General features: G+C 30.8%; 1 protein-coding gene across 1 annotated transcript; it reads right to left on the bottom strand.

The window, feature by feature from the left end:
* Positions 1–12,942: 12,942 nt before the first annotated feature.
* LOC133669562 (trans-resveratrol di-O-methyltransferase-like) lies at positions 12,943–14,640 on the bottom strand. The gene is made up of 2 exons (XM_062089756.1): positions 13,851–14,640; positions 12,943–13,419 (listed from the first exon to the last, which is right to left on the bottom strand). The coding sequence occupies exons 1-2, from the start codon at positions 14,619–14,621 to the stop codon at positions 13,111–13,113; spliced, it is 1,080 nt and encodes a 359-aa protein (XP_061945740.1). The 5' UTR covers positions 14,622–14,640; the 3' UTR covers positions 12,943–13,110.
* Between the last annotated feature and the right edge of the window lie 6,135 nt (positions 14,641–20,775).

Below are 20,775 nucleotides of genomic sequence, written 5' to 3' on the forward strand. Positions count from 1 at the left end.
AAAACTAATCAGTTTTAAAAAAAGACAAATAAAAAAAAAAACTTTAGATGATTCACTGTTGATTAAACAATGTTTACACCCCAAGTTTTTTTTAATTATATTGATAATAAGTTTTGATTTTTTTTCTTCAAAAGATACTTTCTTTCATCAAAACCAATAAAGTATCCATAAAAAAATGTGAAATCTTTCAATCAAAAGGACTTAAAGGATCCCAATTGCTTGATTTTTATAACAATTTTTTGTGGTCATAAATTCACCGGTTAACAGCAACTTATGGCTTAAAAGATTTCCTCAGGTGCTGTTTTTTTTTTTTTTGGGGGTGAAAGTTGCATACATGCTCATGATGCTCTAAACGCACATGAATTTAATGTAAAACAAGAAGAAGATATGCATAATCTCCTTTGAAAACGATATCCATAATCTTATAATACATTTTAACTCAACAAGAACATCCAAAAGGGTATGGTCATTATTGAACTGCGAAGATCTTCAATATCTATATCTTTGTTAGAGCAAATCCCCTTTTCTTTTCTTTTCTTTTCTTTTTTTTATGTTTTATCATATCCACAACATTCTCTCATCTTTGTAACCTCTTGTTTCTCAATAGAGAAAAGAAGCGTTCGTCTTTGAAAAAAATACAGTATGCCGTAACCAATCATGAAATTCATTTAAAATCCATTATGATTTTGACTTGAAAAGGTAAGTTTATGTTTAGTTTTGTTCTTAGATTTTATCAAACTAAAAACAAGCACAACAATGAAAAAAGGATGGAGTGATGGACGGTCGGCGAAACCTGGCAATTGCACTTTGGATTTTAAACATGGTGGAAAAGGAGTTAAAATTAAGTAAGGAAAATTCTCAATTTAACACTAATGTATTGTGTCATTTATCACTTGAATACGAAATTTTGAGAGTGAATTGATAACTATATAATATGTTAGGGATTATATGTGAGGTTTCTGCCGGCTGTATTCAGATTAAAGTGTAAAAGTGATATAAGTAGCAATTGCACGTTTCGAACGTTGTTTGATTTGATTCAATTCTGGCAATCTAACTTCACTGAATCGATAAGCTATGAAGATTTGCAATATATATTTCTATGTTATTTTATTCTTTTAAGATTAATTTGTTATTTTTTTAAACGACAACTGATAAAAAAAAATAAAATGACCACATCTGTTTTATGTTTTTCGAGAAGGAAAATTAAATGCTTAAATGATAAGAATTAAATGCTTAAATAATAAGACCCATAAGATTTTAAAAATATATATGAGAAAAACAAAAAATATTGACACCGTTTTTTTTTTATGCGGGTTTGTTTTCTGAACTTTAAGATCTTTTTTATTTTCTGAAGTGGTAACCCTTAATTAAATTCTTTACATTGGTTTTTTCTACATTAGTCAAAACAATACAAAAAGACCATTTTTGAGAGCATCTGTGGTCTTAAGAATATTGACAGCGATGTTCATCAAATTAATCTTTCAATCTGCCTCCGATGTCCCTGTAGCTATCAGTCTGTTTTTGGAAATTGCCTTTACCTATGACTTCTTGATTGGAGCCTCAGTTTCGCTATTTCTATCAATACTGTTACTTGTTTGTAAGGCTGCTGATTGCTATCAACTTGCTGACCTTGTGTCATTTGTATGTTGATTGCTCTAGGGCTTAGTGTGTACTTTCTATTTTCTGCACAAGGAGTTTTGCTATCATCCTGTTAAGGACTCATGATGAACAATGGGTCTGATATTTAGTAGAGAAACTAGTTGCCTCAATTTGAGCAACATTAATTTGTTTTTGTGTCGTTTATTATGCTGTTAAGGTGTTATTTATTTATTATGTGCTGTATTTTCTCATATTTTGTAGTGGGTTATTTCACTTCACGATCCAGTTGATTTTAGTATTTGTCATATTAATTATCTTAATTATGCAGTTTAGCTGTCAAGTAAATAGCCAGGTTTTAGTGTTGAAATGGAGATAATGGTTAGATTTGTAGCTTGATGTAAGCAAATTTATTGAAGGTCTTACAAATTTTAGTTTGCTTTGCATTTAAAGTTTGTGGCTCCTGAAAAAATGGTTGGGACGATGTTCAAAGCTGAATTACATGTATACTACTCGAAATTGAGCTCTCAAGATCATATTTATTACAAGACACAAGTAGATATAGATGTGTTTCATTGTTTGTCCAAGTTTAGATTGAATTTTGATCCAATGGAAGCTAAAATTTAGGTTTCACATGACTCTCTCATCTCACCCAATCAAGTATACTAACCAGTAGCGGTCAATTTCATAATTTCTTGTTACTATTTCTCCATGCAAGGTTTTACCTGTGATTTGTAGCTGTAAAAGTCTTCTGCCTTTTGTTCTTTCCCTATTCTTTGTTCAAAAAACACAATTGCATCTTGTTACTGCAGTTGTTTCTAATTAATGGCTGCAAGGTGATGTGAAGTGATGAGACTTGGTGGGCTGTGGCTGGGAATAACCCTTTAGGCTCCCTTAATTTAAGGCTTTATGCCATATAGGGTTTTGATGTCCCATAATAAAAATCCTTTTATGTAGGCAGAAAAAAGATAAAAAAAATCCAATCTCTATACATCTTCAACATTTATTTAGCTCATTACTTGTCATCCAAAGATCTTTGACAAGAAGGGACTAGTTGGCAAAGGAACCGCTAGTTAGTTCCTCAGGCAAATTAGTTAGTATGATCCTGTCTGAGATGAGAGAGATTGAAAAAGGGAGTTACCCTTGTTGTCTGGTAGAGTCTGGGGAGGACAACATGGACGCGGCAGTTGGTGGTTGGATAACAAAGAGATCTTTGAAGTACCAGAAATAAATCATCAGGTTCATGTTAAAATCTTTATCTTTAGTGTACACCAACTTGTTTTTGGTGATATATATATATATATATATATATATATATATATATATATATATATATATATATAATTCTTTTCATTAGACGTTAAACCTATCTTATATTATATGCTTTTAAAAACCTTACCCTTTATGTTGTGTACGCAAAAACAATGTTATCTTGTGTGTGCATTAGTATAAATACATATTCAATCCTATAAGAAATAATGATGAATGAAATACTGACATACAATAATCATATAAATAAAAAATATAAACACCAAATCAAAATACTATACACACATTAATCACAAACAAGCATATCAAAGGTATTCGGAAGCATATCAAAGGTATTCGGAGCATGTGTAGAAACACATGAAACATATTATCATCGAGAAACAAGCAAACAAAGATTAGCTATAATATTCATAGCAGAGTTACCATTCTGTCGTAAGGGACATCTTAGAGAACTAATAAATACAAATAGTAAAAATAGAAAAATAAGCTACCATCTAATTTTATGGTAATTAAAAACTTTAATTGTTTTTTTAGAGATTCTTGATTGAAGGACTAGTTATACTAAATTAAAAATGAAAAGTACCTAAAAAAATTCTACATAAGGTAAGTTGCTTTATGTTTATTTGTTTATTATGATAAATATATATATATTATACTTACATGTTAAGAATTTATCTAAACTAATATATGTGCTTTTATTGTTGAAGATAAAGAACTACTAAGACTTAAGATAATAATATGAGATTTAGGACTGATAACATGATTTAGTCCTCACTTTTGAAATATGTGTGTTGGGACTAAAATAGATGGTAAATAATAAATAAGCTTTGACTTCTTTCTCATATTATATTTGAAATGGGCTTGAGAATCACTACTTACTTTCAATAAGCATTTGTGAGATCACAGATTATATAATAAAAAGCATTTGTGAGATTACATTCATTCGATCTAAATTCTCTCAACGTCACATGAAAATAGATTCGCATGGATATAATAAATTTTCTTGTTTTATTTTAAAATAATAAGTAGCATATTAATAGTTATTGTTATTCACTTTCCAACATCCTTTAGCAACAACCAGATGGTTCATTTATAACAGGTTAGCTTCACAAATAATAAAACAATTGTTAGACATCAAAATTAAAAAAAGAAAAGTATATAAACTTTTTAGGATAATTTTGAATACAATAAAGGTCAAATCACACACCATGCAATCTTATCTTCCACGAATCAATATCCTTTCATTTTTCCCGAGTTAACTTTATGGACCATAACAATTATTATGCATCCAAGATAAATTCACATCTTATATACATAGCCAATACACATAAAGTTCACACAAGTCTTCTAACCCTGTAGTTGCTAATATGATGGTCTCTGGAGGCTTACATGGTTTTTAACTTCAGGGCTCGTGGGATTAGTCGAGGTGCGCACAAGCTGACCTGGACACTCACGTTAATAAAAAAAAAGTTCACACAAGTCCAATATCACAATTAAAAAAAATTAACAATACATTTTAATAGCTCAACTGAGAGAATCCACTAATAGTATTTCAAGTAAATAGTCTAAACTTTTTCCATTACTCAACTAGAAACCATACACAAAAGAGATTTCAATAAGATGATTTATCATTAATAGCTCATTTTAATTTATTAACATTATCATATTAATTATCTTTAATTATCTTATTTGAATAACACCAACGTTTGTAAATGTTGTCAAGTATTAATGGTGCTAATTTATTTCAACAACAAATCAAGATCCTTTCATAGTATAGGTGTCGGTTTTCCAAGCGGTAAGCTATGAAAGAATCAAGTATTTGTTGTGCCAATGATTATACACTATAAATCAAGACTCATCACTTAACAAGGAAGATATTAAAATTGATTAAGATAATAATTACAACACATTTTAATAGAAAATTTTCTTGAATTCAAACATTAAAGTCCATGTTGAGTTTGTACGATACTTATTCTTACACAATTAGTGTAACCTTTTGACATTGTCAAAAAGAAACTTAACTAAACATAATTAAGAAGAAAAATATAAATAAATAAGACGAGAGTATGATAGAAATTAACTAAGTATAATAAGAAAAATAATAAGTATAAACAAGAGATCAATGAAAATATAACATGAAATAAAACTTGAATATTATAAATGCAAATGAATAAAGCAAGATAATGAATCTTGATCTCAAAACCAATATATCTTAAATGAATGGTAAATGCCTCATTTTATAGGCTAAAATCTAGAATTATTGATATGATGACTAACTATTAATTTGATGATTGGACAAAACGTCATTAATAAAATCATAATCTAATTAGATTGTCTTCATGAAAGTTGTGGATATTTGTCTACGCTTTCCAACCCAAAAAGAGTGAGTTTATTTGGGCTTTTATAACTCCATATATAGGTTGAACATCGAACAATGTCAAGGCTGCAAGATAGATTCTTGCTAAGATTTGAACTTAAAAACAACAATATTGAGTTTTGGGCTTTTCATGAATGTTTTAAGCTTGCATCTTAGCTTTTTATCAAGCCAAACCACATTTGAATCCAAGATCGATAACTCCAGTTATAACTCAAAAATCAAATGGTGTTCCAATTTGACAAGAACCAACCCAACTAGGATTTATGAATACTAGTTTGTGTGTGAAAAAAATGGTTTATGAATGCTTTCTAAATAAGTACATGAGCAGAATTAAGTGATAACAACAAAAGAGTTTGTAAACTTGAATAATTCAAAATGAAGCGTATGATAAAACCTTGTTATGAATTTTACTAATAACCATTGTAAAATATTTATTATGATGGATTTTAAGAGTCATGTTAGGAGTAGAAGTCCTACCTACTTTATCATCCTAATTAGAAAGTCGCACAAAAATGAAACATAAAACAATGTGAGAAAAAAATCAATTTTACAAACAAGATCATTCAAATCAATGGATTTATTTTCATAATAAAAAATCATTAAAGTATGCATTCAAATGATGTCCATTCACCTTAAAAATATTTTTATTTTTTAGATTCTTATATCAAAGGCCCTATAAGCTTTATGTTCAAGTTTCACTAGTAAGTAACAAGGTTTCTCATAAAAGAGCCTATAAAGTAACATACCATAATAGCTCCAGACTACTTAGGTATAACTTGGGTAAGACTTACCGATTTCCTGTTAGAAATACAGTAAATGATTCATTTCCAATGTCATGTTTTAAAAGGATAACTTCATTACTTCATTCCTACAATTAATCAATGCATTAAAAGTTGTAAAAAATGAACGTCCTAAAATAATAGGAATTGAATTGCATGCTTTAACGAATTGTGCATCCAAGACAATACTATCTACATGATAAATGAATTTATCAACTTATACTAACACATCTTCAACTGCTTTTATAGGTTATATATATATATATATATCAACAAGTAAAAGAGTTACAAAAGTTGGTTTTAACTCAATTGGATTGAGATTTTGAAAAACTGAATATAAAAGTAAATTCACACTATCTTCAAGATCAAGTAAAACTTTTTCAATTTTATGTTCTCCAATAAGCCATGAAATTATAAGACAACTAGGGTCTTTATATTTCAAAGCATTATTGTTTTCAAGAATTATATTTCTTGGGCTAAAACAACATTCTATTTAACATTCAGTTTTGTTTTCACAGTGCACAAGTCTTTTAAAATTTTGGCATAAGAGGGTACCTATTTAATAACATCCAATAAAGGTATATTGATATTTATTTGTGTGAAAATTTCAAAAATTTTAGAATTGTGATTCACTTTTATTTGATTAGTCATGACATGAAGAAATGGAAGTACTGGTAAGGAATCAATCTTTTCTTTGCAATGCTCAAGTTCAACATCTTTTTAACCTTTAGAAATTGATTCATCATCTTTCTTATAAGGTTTTAAAACATGTTTTTCAATAGCCTTATCATTGTGAAGAGTCATGACTGATTTGACTTATTATATGTTGGCTTCTTAAGCTACCTATACTTAGGTTATATTGTACTTTGAAATTTTGTTATGGTTAAGAAGAGGGAATATATGGAGGTGCATATCCTTGAAATTTTTTTAAATTATGGTGTGCTTGAAAGGGTGACTATAAAGTTTGTGCATTATTGTTACTACTCTTCCAAATAAAATTTAGATGATTTCTCCAAATAGGATTTAAGTTTGCGTTTATGGATTAAGCCTTTATAAAGTGTTTAAAACATTAACTTGTTAATAAAGACATTCCTTAAAAGATGAAAAAGTTGAACAATCATTGGTTGAGTGTTAATTAATTTCACAGATTTGACACACAATTTCTTGAATAGATTTTAACTGACCATTTTTTTTTTCCAATTCTTGTGCCTCATTTTTTTTAGCTAAAGATTCAAATTTAGCTTGAAGGCTATAATTGTTTCTAAGGTCGTACATGTTACCACTTTATGTATAGGGCTGAGTTTTACTCAGTGCCTCATAAATGCCTGCAATATCCTAATTTTGAGTATTTTCAACTATCAAATCTAGGCACTCCATTGTATTATAAGGGTCTTTAACTTCAAAAGTTACATTGCACATCAATTCCATCATTTGTCTATCTTTAAGTGTTAAGCCCTTATAGAAGTGTGAAACTAATTCCATGTTTCAAAACCAAAGTGAAAAGAAAAACGAGAATAAAATTCATATTTTTTACACTAACTTAACTCATCGACAACAGTGTCGCATATGTGCGGCTTCGCGGCGAATACTTCCACCCTCAAAATGTATCTAATGTGGCAAATGTGGGGAGACAAGGAATTCTTGTCTTTTATTAGTGGTAAAATGGAATGGGAGTCGCCACCTAGTATTTTGATCACTAGGAACCCTAACTGATCTTAGAGATCGGGTATGGGGATTGGTTGCGTAAAGGGAAGGTATTAGCACCCCACATACGCCTTACCTAAGGTAGGCTGCATTGTTTATTGTTTGATAAAATCTAAGGTCTTGTCGTGTTTTCTAGTTGTTGGTCCGTCTATGGTTTAAGAAAAGTTCTCCTAGGTAAGGAGGTCATTGTCTTATAGGGTAAAACTTAACCGTTCTAACATCAATAAAAAAATTTAATATCCAAAATACGTCTTACGTATAAGGTTGTAACCCCAGATATTAAAAGAAAATAAATTAATTTTTTTCAAATTTTTGAAATATTGACCAGTTCTCATGACTTTAATAAACTGGTTATTAAAGCCAAAATGCATGCTAAAACCCTTTTTTTTTATGAAGATATAATATGATTTTTTTAAATTTTGTTTAGAGAGACTTGACCATATGTATGAAAACAAAATATTTTATTTTATTTTATTTTTTCATTTTTTTAAGTATTTTTTTCTTTTTTGACGAAAACCAAATATTTAATACCGGATTTGTATCTTTACAGTACAAAAATATAAATCAATATTGATCAAAATACAATAAAATATTTGCAGAAAATCACAGATTTTTGAAAAGATTTTTTTTTTCTGGGCTGGGCCCCCCAGCCCATGTGGCTGGGCTGGACCCAGCCACCTGTGCATGGTCACTGGCCCAAGCTAGTGACCTTTAGAACCCACAATGTTGGTGTTGGCTGGTCGAGGGACCAAATTCCAAGTGTGATTATTTTGCAAAGCTTGAACTTCTTCATCCATGACGGCGAGCCAAGAAGGATTCTTAGCAGCTGATTTGAATCCTTTTGGTTCAATGGATGCCAAAAGAGCTGAGAGAAGACTAGAAGATCATAAAAAAAAGATTTGCCAGTTGCCAAGTTTTAAAAATTCCAGCTTTGGCTCGTGTGGGCATAGGATGAGAACTCATCTGAGAGGCAACAACTAGAATAGTAGGAGCCAGTTCAGTGGGTGCAAGAGAAGTTGAACTAGGTTCTGAGTGTTGCGAAGAAGAACCAGCAATAGAATTGTCCATATGCAAAGACTCATTTACAAGATCAGTACAAAGAATACACGAGTTAGATCCGGACTGTGTAATATACTGGGAATGTGGCGTTGGGGAAGAAGTGGGCATGTTTGTATAGGGAGGAGTTGGTTCTAAAAAATTAGAAAATTGGAGGGAAGACATGGGTTGAGCCTGAGAGGTATCTAAAAAGGGAAAGTAATTTTCATCAAATTGAGCATGTCGAGTGATATATATATTCTAGATGTAGAGGGGTCAAGACAACGAAACCCTTTATAAGAAGTTATGTAGCCCATAAAAAAGCAAGGAATACTTCGAGGGGAAAATTTATTTGGCATATAATCATGTAAACATGGATACACACGACAACCAAAAGGATGAAAATTCTCATAATTAGGAGGAGAATCATATAGAAGTTCAAAGGGGGACCTACCTCCGAGAAGTGATGTGGGCAAACAGTTGATGATGTAAGCTGTAGTGCTAAAGACATCAACCCAGAAGTGAGGAGAAGTGTGAGAATGGAAAAGAAGAGCCAAACCAGTTTCAGTCACATGACGATGTTTTCTTTCAGCGCGACCATTTTGGGCAGGAGTATATGGGTAAGATAGCTGATAATGGATACCCGAGGTATGAAGGTGAGTTTTAAAGCATTTACTTGTAAATTTTGCACCACCGTCATTTTGAAAAAAATTTATGCGAGAAGAATATTGTTTTTCAACAAATGTTTGAACTTGAATAAAGGAATCATAGAGGTCAGATTTCAATTTCAAAGGATAAAGCCAAGTAAAGCGAGAATAATCATCAATAAACAAAACATAATAGTTATGGCCCAAATTAGATTTTATAGGTGAAGGACCTTAAATGTCACAGTGAATTAGATCTAATGCATTTGATGACCTGTGTTCATTACAAGAATAAGGCAAGCGATTATTTTTTAAACGTTGACATGTATCACATAACTTAGGAGATGGCGCAATAAAGAAGTGAGATGAAGTTGTCCTTTTTTATTTAATAAAGCACGAATATAATGATTCACATGTCTAAGGCGTGCATGCCATAAATCATATGAAGCATGAAGAGATTTATTTTTAAGGAGAGAAATAAATGCAGAATTTCCACACTCTAGCACATATAAGCCTCCATCACGTCTATCGGTTGCCACCACCTTTCCTGTTAGGCAATTCTGAACAGTGAAAAAATTATTAGCAAAGGTAACTGATAAAGGAAAATCATTTATGAGTTTACTGATGGACAAAAGATTTTTAGTAAGGTGAGGAACAACTAAAACATGTAACAATTTGAGATATGGAGAGGGGGGGGAAGATTGCCTATGTGGGTAATGGGTAGGGACGCACCATTCCCTACAATTACACATTCCTTACCCGTGTAAGCTGTGGTTTGCTCCAATATGGAATGATCTGGAGTCATGTGAGCCGAAGCCCTTTGTCCAAGAGCCAATCAGATTCAGTAAGATATGTTATGGGTTCATGTCGATCATAGTGCTGCCTACATCGATCTGCATAATGTCCTTCCAGTCAGCAGATTTGGTAGCGTGGTGGGCGGCGACCTTGGTTGGTGTGAGTACAGCTCTGTCAAAAATAGGAAGAGTTGTTACTGGACCCGTATCCACGACCATGATTTTAGCAAAAGGAGCTGCTTCCATGATGAGAAGAGCTTCTGTTGGTAGTGAACGCTGCAACTAGAGACGCTAAAGTCTCTAGAGATTTTTGAATAATTTCAAAACTCTCAGCTTTAGAGACGAGATTAGAGAAACAGGGAGAAGAGTTTGTGCAATATGGGCAGTTGAGAAAGTGGAGAAATCTGGCCCGAGACCACGAAGAAACCAGTGAACTTTGTCGGTTTCATCAACTAGGCGACTGATTGCATGAAGCTGATCACATAAAGCTTTGAATGCACGAGCATAGACAGTGACTGTACGAGTGTCACGCTTCATCAATTGAAGGTCATCTTTGAGAAGAATTTCACGGGCCTTGGAGTGGTGGCTGAGGAGACGCTGGTCAGTTGATTTCCATGCTAGGTGACTGTTGTTTAGTGTCTGAGAGGTGGGAGGATCAAATGGTGGTAGCGGCACAAGAGTGCCACCTGACTTTCAAGAAGAGGAAAAAGCTACTCTTCCATAGAAGATAATTGGAGGAGGAGAGCTTGATTGTAACCATGTGAATCATGGTGTTGAAGGGAAGAAGGGTAGGAGAAGAATCAGATGAGTTAGAGGCCATTATGATCGTGGGATGTTAATCCAATGGAAGCTTTGATACCATGAGAATGTTTGAAACTGCCACACATTTGGTGGTGAGTGTTCTTATATTTATATACATCTGATGTGTAATGCATAACATGAAAAAGAAAGGTAAAGTATTACATAATTATGAGCAAGAGATAAGGAAGGGATTAGATATGATTGTGGTTGTGATTGTGAATAGACAAAAACATATATGGAAAGGCCTTGATTAAGGCTGATGATCTTCAACAAAAGGGAATAGGATTACCTGGAGTGGAGGTGCTGTAGTTCACGGTGGCTTTGTGGTAAACACTGCTTCTTCTTTTTCTCTTCTCTGTTTCGGTTATGCTGTCTGCTTACTCGGTTTTTTTTGTTCCCTCCTGTCAACGGTGTTCCTGCCTTTCTGCAGTGGCTTCGTGGAGGTGTTATTGGTGCTAGCGGTGCCTCTGGTGGCGGCGAAGAGAAGGACGGGCTGTGGTACATTGAGGATGCTGCTTTGGTTATTTTTCTGTATTTTCTTCTTCCTCCTCCTGCATTCTCTTGTGCTTCATTCACTTCCCTCCCTCTCTTTCTCTCTCAGATTTTCTTTCCTTTCCCTGTTCTCTTCTCTTCTTACGTTCACGCTTTCCCTTTTTTTTCTTTTCTTTCTCTCTGTGTTTTCCCCCTTCTTCCCTGTTTTCTTTCTCCCTGTGTTTTCCCCCTTCTTCCTCGTTTTCTTTCTCCCCCTGCTCCTTCTCTTTCTCTTCCTCTCCTTCTGGTGTGGTTCCTCCTTTGGCTTTATAGCTAGAGGACGCAGGCGTTTCTTGGTAACGACAGACATGCATCACGGTGACGTGAAACATGCCCCCCCAGACTGAAACGACTCCATTGATGGCGCTCATTCACTGTCGAAACCGTTGCGGATGAAGAAGGTGATAAACAGTTGTCAAGGAAACAATGTCGTTTTCTAATTCAAAATGCATATTTCTGATTTGGTCTTTGGATGTTTTTGCAATTTTGTAATCAAGCCCTCGGATAAATTGTAATTGGATCCCTTGATTTTAGCGCCTTTTCCGGTTTGGTCTTTGGTTTGGATTGTTTCAATCAAGTCCCTAATTGGCCATCAAACTTCAATAATTATGCAATTAAGCTCCTGATTTGACTAAATCAACTTTTTAAAATTATAATTGGACCCCAGAACTTTAATTTCATCAAATAAAAGCCTAAATTGACTTAAAAATCTATTTTTATTGCAATAAAACCCTCCATAAATTCAATTAAACCTTAGATAAAATTTAATTGAGTTAATAAACATATGATTTTAGACTTGTTTTCCTCAAATTAAATTTTCTTTGTCAACAGGGCTCTCATCAGTCAAAAATATATTGTCAAATTTCACCCTTTTGCATTTTTGAACCTCCTCAACCAATTTTAGCCTTTTTTCGGTATTCCAACATCCTTTTCTTGCTCCTATTATTTTTTGGATTTCTTCCGAATATTTTTTTGATATATATATTTTGTATTTTCTCTTTTTTTTTATGGGAACCCAAAAATAGGTAATAACAAACAACATAAAAAAAATATGACACAATCAAATAATTGATGTTTTTTTTTAAAGTGCAGTAGTGTTAAAATAATAAATAATCTGATAAGATCATGGTCAATTCACAGAGTATATAGAACCACAAATAATGAAATAATAATAATAATAACAAAAATAATAAATAATAATTCTTGTGAACATAATTATTATTGAAGAATTTATAAATAAATAAAGAAAGTCGCTCTGAATTATCATCTTGCCCATCCTTTTTCCTTCGGTTTGTCATCGTCTCTCTGACACATTTTATTGAAGAATTTAATTTTTTACTTTTAGAAAAACAGATTTTGATACGAGCAGTTGGTAAGACATGATCGCTATAAACCCCAACAAATTACACAAATTTATTTAAGCTAGAGAGAAAACGTCACACAATTTTATTTGATGTCACTCGCAGCAATTCATAGCTGAACTTAAGCACAGAACATGGTTTTGAATACCCATAATATCATGAATTTTCGCACTTAAACATAACAAAAACAAAACAAAACAAAACACTACTAAGATCTTATCAAGGATAAAGCTCAATGAGAGCTCTTGCGCCTAGCACAGGGTGTATCTTATAATTGAGGAAACCAGCATCAAAGAAGAGCTGAGCCCACTCCTTTTCATTTCTCTCCATGCCACTAAGAGCCACCATCATTTCTAGATCAAAAAGCAACTGCGTTCCAATTGACCCCTCGTCTCCATTCCGGTTGTCTCTCACCATATCTATAATTATCACCTTCCCAACTTTCTGCTGCCCGTTGCTCGTAATTGCTTGTTTGCATCGCTTAAGTATTTTCACGCAGTCTTCATCACTCCAGTCATGAAGTATCCACTGTTTTTCATTTGCCATAAGATATATAAAATAAATAAATGAAGACAGGGGATAATTTTTTTTCTAATACATGGAGTCCCCTGCCTAACTCCGATTTTCTTGTTGGAAATAAAAGCGGAAACAAAGAAGAATGAGGAATTGGAAGGATAAATGGTAGAGCTGCACCTCAATACCAGAAGCAAATCTTTTTATATTTCCTTGTTCTACTCATATTTTATAGTACAAGGAAGAGTAAAAAAACTACAAAGCTCAATTAATGAAGATCATAAAAACTAATAAAAGACATTGAAGGTTACAAATTATATTTAACATTTCTAATACATTTAGGGATGAAAGGGTTGATATATGACGCAGAGACCTATGAATCACTCATAATAGAAGAAAAACTAATATATAGTGTTAGTATAAGAATACTGTTACAATTAATTTACCTTGAGTAAAAGTGCATCTGCTGGAGGAACTGCCTCGAACATATCCCCTCCTACATACTTCAAGTTTTTGCCGCCTTGCAAGTCAGAAACCACATGGGGGAGATCAAACACAGTGCATTCCATGTGGGGAAATGCTTCAGCAATGCCCTTGGCCATAGTTCCTAAGCCTCCCCCGACATCCACCAAGGAATTCACCCCATCAAAGATGCCTTTACATTTGCTTACAACCAACTTACTAGCCAGTATGCTATCACTAGCCATGGCTTCATTAAAGAGATTGTTGAGTCTTGCATCTTGGCCAGCGTACTCCCAAAATGTCTTTTCATGGGCAACACTAAATGCATTGCGATCATCATTTTGGAACCAAGTGCTCAAGCAATCCCATGGTTTTGTCAGAACTGGGTCGAGCAGCACAAGTAAAAGAGGTCTCACACTCCAGGGATTGTCCTTGAGGAGGAGACGAGTGGATTGGGTAAGGGAATAGGCTTCTTGGTTGTGAATGCCATTAAGATTTTGCTGGGAAAAGAAACCAGAGTGCACGAGAATACGCATAAGGCGGTGGACATATTGAGCTTTTGATGGGTGGATTGGTAGGGCAGAAACAAGCTCCGAGAGGGTCATGGGTTTGCCATGTTTTTGGATCACGTCTGGTATGCCTAGTTGAACGGCACATTTCAGAGTCATGGAGTTTATGAAGTTGAATATATGATTCCACACATGAGTTTGAGCTTGAAGTAGCTCACTAGCACTTTCCTCGTTAATCAACTCCATTGATTTTAAGTAGTATATATGCTAGTGAATGTTGTGATACCTCAAGAGATCTTTCTTCCTATTTATAGTAGTGAAACGTACTCTACCCTCGGAGAAGGCTTAATTTCTCAACTTTATCCAATAAAAAAAATTGAAAGGAAAAATTCCATTACAGGAATCTGTTTTCAAAGTGCAACATGTTGTGTGCTTGGTATTTTCAGTTTTTTTGTTTCTTCAAATGCGCTTTGTTTCCTGGGTTTCAAGTACAAAATTGAATATTTTAATGTATTTTTTTTTAAGTTTCACACAATTAATTTTATAAGTAATTAGTTTTGTATTGATTCAGTTCGATTCTCTTGCACTCCATACCGAATTCCAAGATTGTTAAGCTTGCATATACTTAAAAGAATATGATTTTATCAAGACATTGGCAAATGCATGATAAGAAAATCAATAATGGAAAGCAAATAAAAGTGAACGGACAATTATTAGTTTATTTATAAAAAACATTAATTCGAGTTCGAGTTTTATAAATTTTAAAATAATTAAAGAATTATATAATTATTAATTTTAGAATTTGTATAATTAATTTATATATATACAAGTTAATCCAAATACTTATATTAATAATAATAAAAAAGATTCTACCTATAACACAGCAAAAATGTTGGATTCAAATCTTAATTTGAAATAATTTGTGTCAAAGATTTTTATGATAAATAATAATAATAATATAATTCTAGTGGTCTATCACCTAATACCTAACCCTGTCCCCACGCTATCACTTCTCATAATTAAATTCGTTATGAATTATCATGTTGCCAATTTGCACCTTTTTTCTTTAGATTTGCCATTTTACATGATTAGACTGTAAGCGAAAAGATTGGTGAAGGTATGAATAGGCGTAAGTGATGGTAAAGAATTTAAGATTTATATAGTGGGTTTTGAATTTAAATTAGGATGTGTATCTTTTATAAGAGTCTAAAATAATTAGAGTTTTATTCACTTATTTAAGCTTATAAAATGTGCTTTTCGAGAGGTAGGATTTTCTTAAATTTTTTTTTAAAAAAAGGATTGATGAAAGAAAATGTGTCTTAATTGCTTGGGGCGATTTGCTCCCGTCAACAAGAAATGCTGTTTTTTTTTAGTTACTTGTTAAGAACATAAAAAAAATTAATTTTTAGTAAAAAATTGAATTTTTATGGAAAATAGTTTGCATCGCTTTCCTAAATAATTCATTAAGAATGAGTAATTCCTTGACATGCCTTAGGTTTGGATCTAAGGTGACTTATTTTAAAGTTGTTAATTTACTGAGTTATTAGAAAAGAAAAAAAGAATCAATCCTTAGAATAAACCACTAGTAATTTTAAAAAAATTTAATAATACAATTTATTTTAAGTATGATATTTTAGGATAATAATATCTTTTTTCTTATATAATCAGTCTCTCATACCACAAAACTCTAAAGATCAATTAAGATTTATTATAATTATAATATTTGGTGGTGATTCTTTTACAAATATTTTCCCCCATCTCAACATATTAAAAAGACTCATTTCCTTTATATTTCATGGAAAGAAAGTGAGTTGCCATGATATTGGGTGCAACAACAAATAACAAGAACAAAGCTTTGGATATAGAAATGTATATTTTTCCTCACTAAATCTAAATCATTTGAGTTGTGTAAATATTTATTTTAGTTGCTTTAAGTTTTTGTTCAAATAATTATACTATTCAAAAAATCATTTTCAAAATAAAAAATAAATAAAAGAGATTTTTTACAAGAGAAATACATGTTTCCTCAATTTTTATATCATTAGAGTTTTTAATAACTTGAAAGGATTCAATTGGTTAAATAAAAATCAACAAAATTAACTTGGATTTTGCTTAATCAATATCATTTGATCGTCAAATTTGTTTCTCGATACCACGATGACCTTATACTAAACTAACCAAAATAAATTATAAAGCTCAATCTTCAATTAAAATAATATAAAAAGATCAAATTAAAAAACATTCAAGTTACAACAAAAAAGACAAATGAAAAAAAATCCTTTAGATGATTCATTGTTCATTAAACAATGTTTATGCCCCACGTTTTTAATTACTTGATAATTAGTTTTGATTTTTTTTATTTAAAAAAAATACTTTAATCAAAACCAATAAAATATCCATAAAAAAATTAAAAAGATGGAAATATGGTGAAATCTTTCAATTAAAAGTACTTAAAGGATCCCGATTGCTTGATTTTTATAACAATTTTTTGTGGTCATAAATTCACCGGTTAACAGCAACTTATGGCTTAAAAGATTTCCTCAGGTGCTGTTTTTTTTTTTTTTTGGGGTGAAAGTTGCATACATGCTCATGATGCTCTAAACGCACATGAATTTAATGTAAAACAAGAAGAAGATATGCATAATCTCCTTTGAAAACGATATCCATAAACTTTGTCCCCGAATTATAATATTGTAAGTAAATACTGTCCATTTTTATTTGATAATTATCATTAAATCAAAAACCCTTTTAAAATTCAATTTTTGATATATTTCGAACGGCTAAATATGTTGATAAAATTGAATTTACTTTCGAAAACAAAATTGAGGAGAAGAAACATATTTTTTTAATTTTTTATTAAACATTAAATATTAAAAATTGAAAATTATAGAAAATAATCTAGAAAGATGCCAAATTTCGTTAGGGCTTAGAAAAAATCATATAAATTTGTCTGCTTCGTCTTAGTATGATTCTCAAAACATTTGTTTGGTCGAATGTGTAATACCTAACCAATATTTGGGAATATGATGATAGTTTAATCTAAACTTCATGAATATCAATTTAAATTATCTGGAATATCTAGGGTTTATATATATATATATATATATTTAGAGAGAGAGAGAGAGAGAATTCCCCTTAATATTTTTTATATTAGAATATTAATATAATAATATGGTGAGGGGTTGATACACACAATTATTATTTTTTACTTGTATCTTAATATAATAAATAATGTATATAATATATGTGAAGCACCCCCAGCTTATTTCTCCATTCCCCAAAATTTTCCCTTTTTTTTTTCTTTTTTTTTTTCCGTTAACTATTCAAGAGCTTTTCTACTTTTTTTTTAGCTGCTCTCTTTCTTATACAAATTTTTTTTAAAGTCCAGTTAAGCAACTTTAGGGAAATTTTTTTAATTTTTTTATTTATTTCATTATTTAATTTTATTTTTATTTTTTTATAATTAGTTATTAAAAATATTAGGATGTATAATAATTTAGAGGTTTTGATATATATAATATTTTGAATCAATTAAAGATGAATAATAAAGGATTAGACTGCAAGATTTTGAATAATAAACATTGATTTGATTGTTTTGAATTAATTAAAGGTTATATCATTTCCAATTGAATTGGTTACGATATGGAACTAAACTTCTTCAAGAGATGAACAAGCAAACATTCAAATTGTGGTCAGCAAGTAAATATTAATATTTGCATAATTATAATTGTTTTAGCTTGAGATTCGTCCTTTTTATTTTTATGATGTTAATTTTCTTGTGCCTTTCCATAAAATTATTAGGACAAATGATTAAATAATTCATATTTTATTTGTTTTTTTTTCTCATTTTTGTTTTCGTTAAACAATTTGTGTTTTGCTAGAGAAGAATTAACACGTGCGTGCAAGCCTGATTTTAATTAATGCATGTTGGTTTTTTTCTTAAAAAAAGAAAAAAAACAATTTTTTGTTTTTAAAAATAATTTGTCATGATAAATTTAGACTATCAATCCTGATCCATATCCATGTATTATGTACAACATGATAAATGGTAATGGGGATGTGAAATGGATTTTGATGAATTAATCTGTATTTTATTATGAATTTCATATGGAAGATTTACAATTATTATGTAACTCAATTGAATTTTGTTATTATGAAAACTTAAAGAGAACAATTATAATGTAAGTTTTTTCATTTTAAAAGTATTTTTAAATTAATTTTATTTTATATGAGTTAGTATATTTGTTTTGAATTGATTTTTAATACATGTCTATATAATATAATATTTGTTAATAATTTTCCTCTTCATTTAAAAAACTTTGGCTCCGCCACTATATATTTATATATATGTTCATGAAAGTTCATAAACACTTTCGCTTACACAATGGAATGACAAATTTGTCTTTCCCACAAAAATTTCTTAAATTGGCTATTGACAGCATAATGGTCATTGCATAGGACCAATTTGGTTTTTATTAGATTGCTCGGAGGTAACTTATTCTTTTCCTACTTTAGAAACATAATAAAATGATTAAAATATCATTGGATGTAAAAACCTTTTTAAAATTCAATTTTTGATATTTTAAGCTGCAAGTTTTGAAATATGTTGATAAAAATTGAATTTCTTTTTTTAAAAATTGAGGCCAAGAAAAATTATTTTTAAAATATTTTCTTAAACATTAAATATTAAAAAAATTGAAAAATATAGAAAATAATTTAGAAAGATGCCAAATTTCATTAAGGCTTTCAAAAAATCATATAAATTTATCTGCTTCATCATTCTCAAAATATTTATTTGGTCGAATGTGTAATACCTAACCAAGCTTTGGGAATATGATGATAGTTTAATCTAAACTTCATGAATACCAACTTAAATTATCTTGAATATCTAGGGTTTTATATAAATAATGTGAAAAGTGATTAGGGTTTAAAAAACCAATGTTCTTATAGGTTTATAAACAATTTCTCTAGAACAGTGTAATGATAGATTTGTCTTCCCTATAAAAAAATTTTAAATTGGCTATTAAGGACATGATGGTCATTGCACAAGACCAATTTAGTCATTATCATATTGCTCAGAGGTAACTTGTTGTTTTCCTATTTTAGAAGCACAATAAAATGACTAAAATACTTTTGGATGCAAAAATTTTAGAGATGGAGTCTAGGGGCACTTTCTTCTTTTCATACGGATTTTTTTTTGGGTAATAATTAAGTTGGGTAAGGTGTAATTTGATATTTGAATAAATATAAAATATATGAAGAAAAGGAGAGTGACACGCCAACTTGTAGGAATAGTGTGTTCCCTCTAAGCGACGGGTGCGGCACCTTTCGGTGACCAAAATAATTTCTACCGTGCCATTGAGAGTCTTATAACCCATTTCTAGGTTATTTTCTAAAATTACATATTTTTCTTTCGAAAATAAAAACAAAAACAAAAAGGCTAGAGTTAAAATGAAAAAGGTGCTAAAATCTGGGGTTAAAACTGAAGTTTTCCAGGGACTAAATTACATAAAAATTAAAGTTTAAAGCTAATCAAGGGTGTTAATGATATTACTCACAAATCAAAGGATCAAAATGAAATTTATCAAAATTGGTTACTGTTCATCTTCTTCTTCAATTTTATCTGTAATGACAACTTATAAACGCTACTTTGCAGGTATATTTAATGACTCTAATTTCCATCAAATTTAACAACACCTCAACCAAAATAATCAACAAACAACAAGAATGAAACTTTGGATATAGGAATGTATATTTTCCCTTGCTTAATCTAAATCATTTGAGCTGCGCAAATATTTATTTTGGTTGCTTTAAGTTTTTGTTAAAATAATTGTACTATTAAAATTTTTTTTTCAAAATAAATAAATAAAAGAGAATTTTTACAAGAGAAATACATGTTTCCTAAATTTTTATATTATTAGAGTTCTTAATAACTTGGAACTTGGAAGGATTTAATCGAACTTGACTTTGATTTTACCGAATTAAGCATCAATCAATCATTAGATTTGTTTTCTGATATTGGGAGGACCTCATACCAAGACAACCGAAACAAATTACAAAGCTCAACCCTAAATCAACCTTATATATATGAAAAGATCAAATTCAAAAAAAAAAAACTAGGTTATATAAAAATTAATACGAATGAAAATAAAAAACATTTAGAGGATTCACTGTTCAGTAAACAATGTTTACATCCCATGTTTTTTGAATTATATTGATAATTAGTTTTGATTTTTAAAAAAAAACGAAACTTTCTTTCATCAAAACCAATAAAATTAAAAAGGTGGAAATACGGTGAAATCTTTCAATTAAAAGTACTTATAGGGTGTGGTCTTTATTGAACTGTCAAGATCTTCAATATCTATAACTTTGTTGGAGCAAACCCCCTTTTCTTTTCTTT

The sequence above is a fragment of the Populus nigra genome, chromosome 12, assembly GCF_951802175.1.
Source record: "Populus nigra chromosome 12, ddPopNigr1.1, whole genome shotgun sequence".
NCBI classification, from domain to species: domain Eukaryota; kingdom Viridiplantae; phylum Streptophyta; class Magnoliopsida; order Malpighiales; family Salicaceae; genus Populus; species Populus nigra.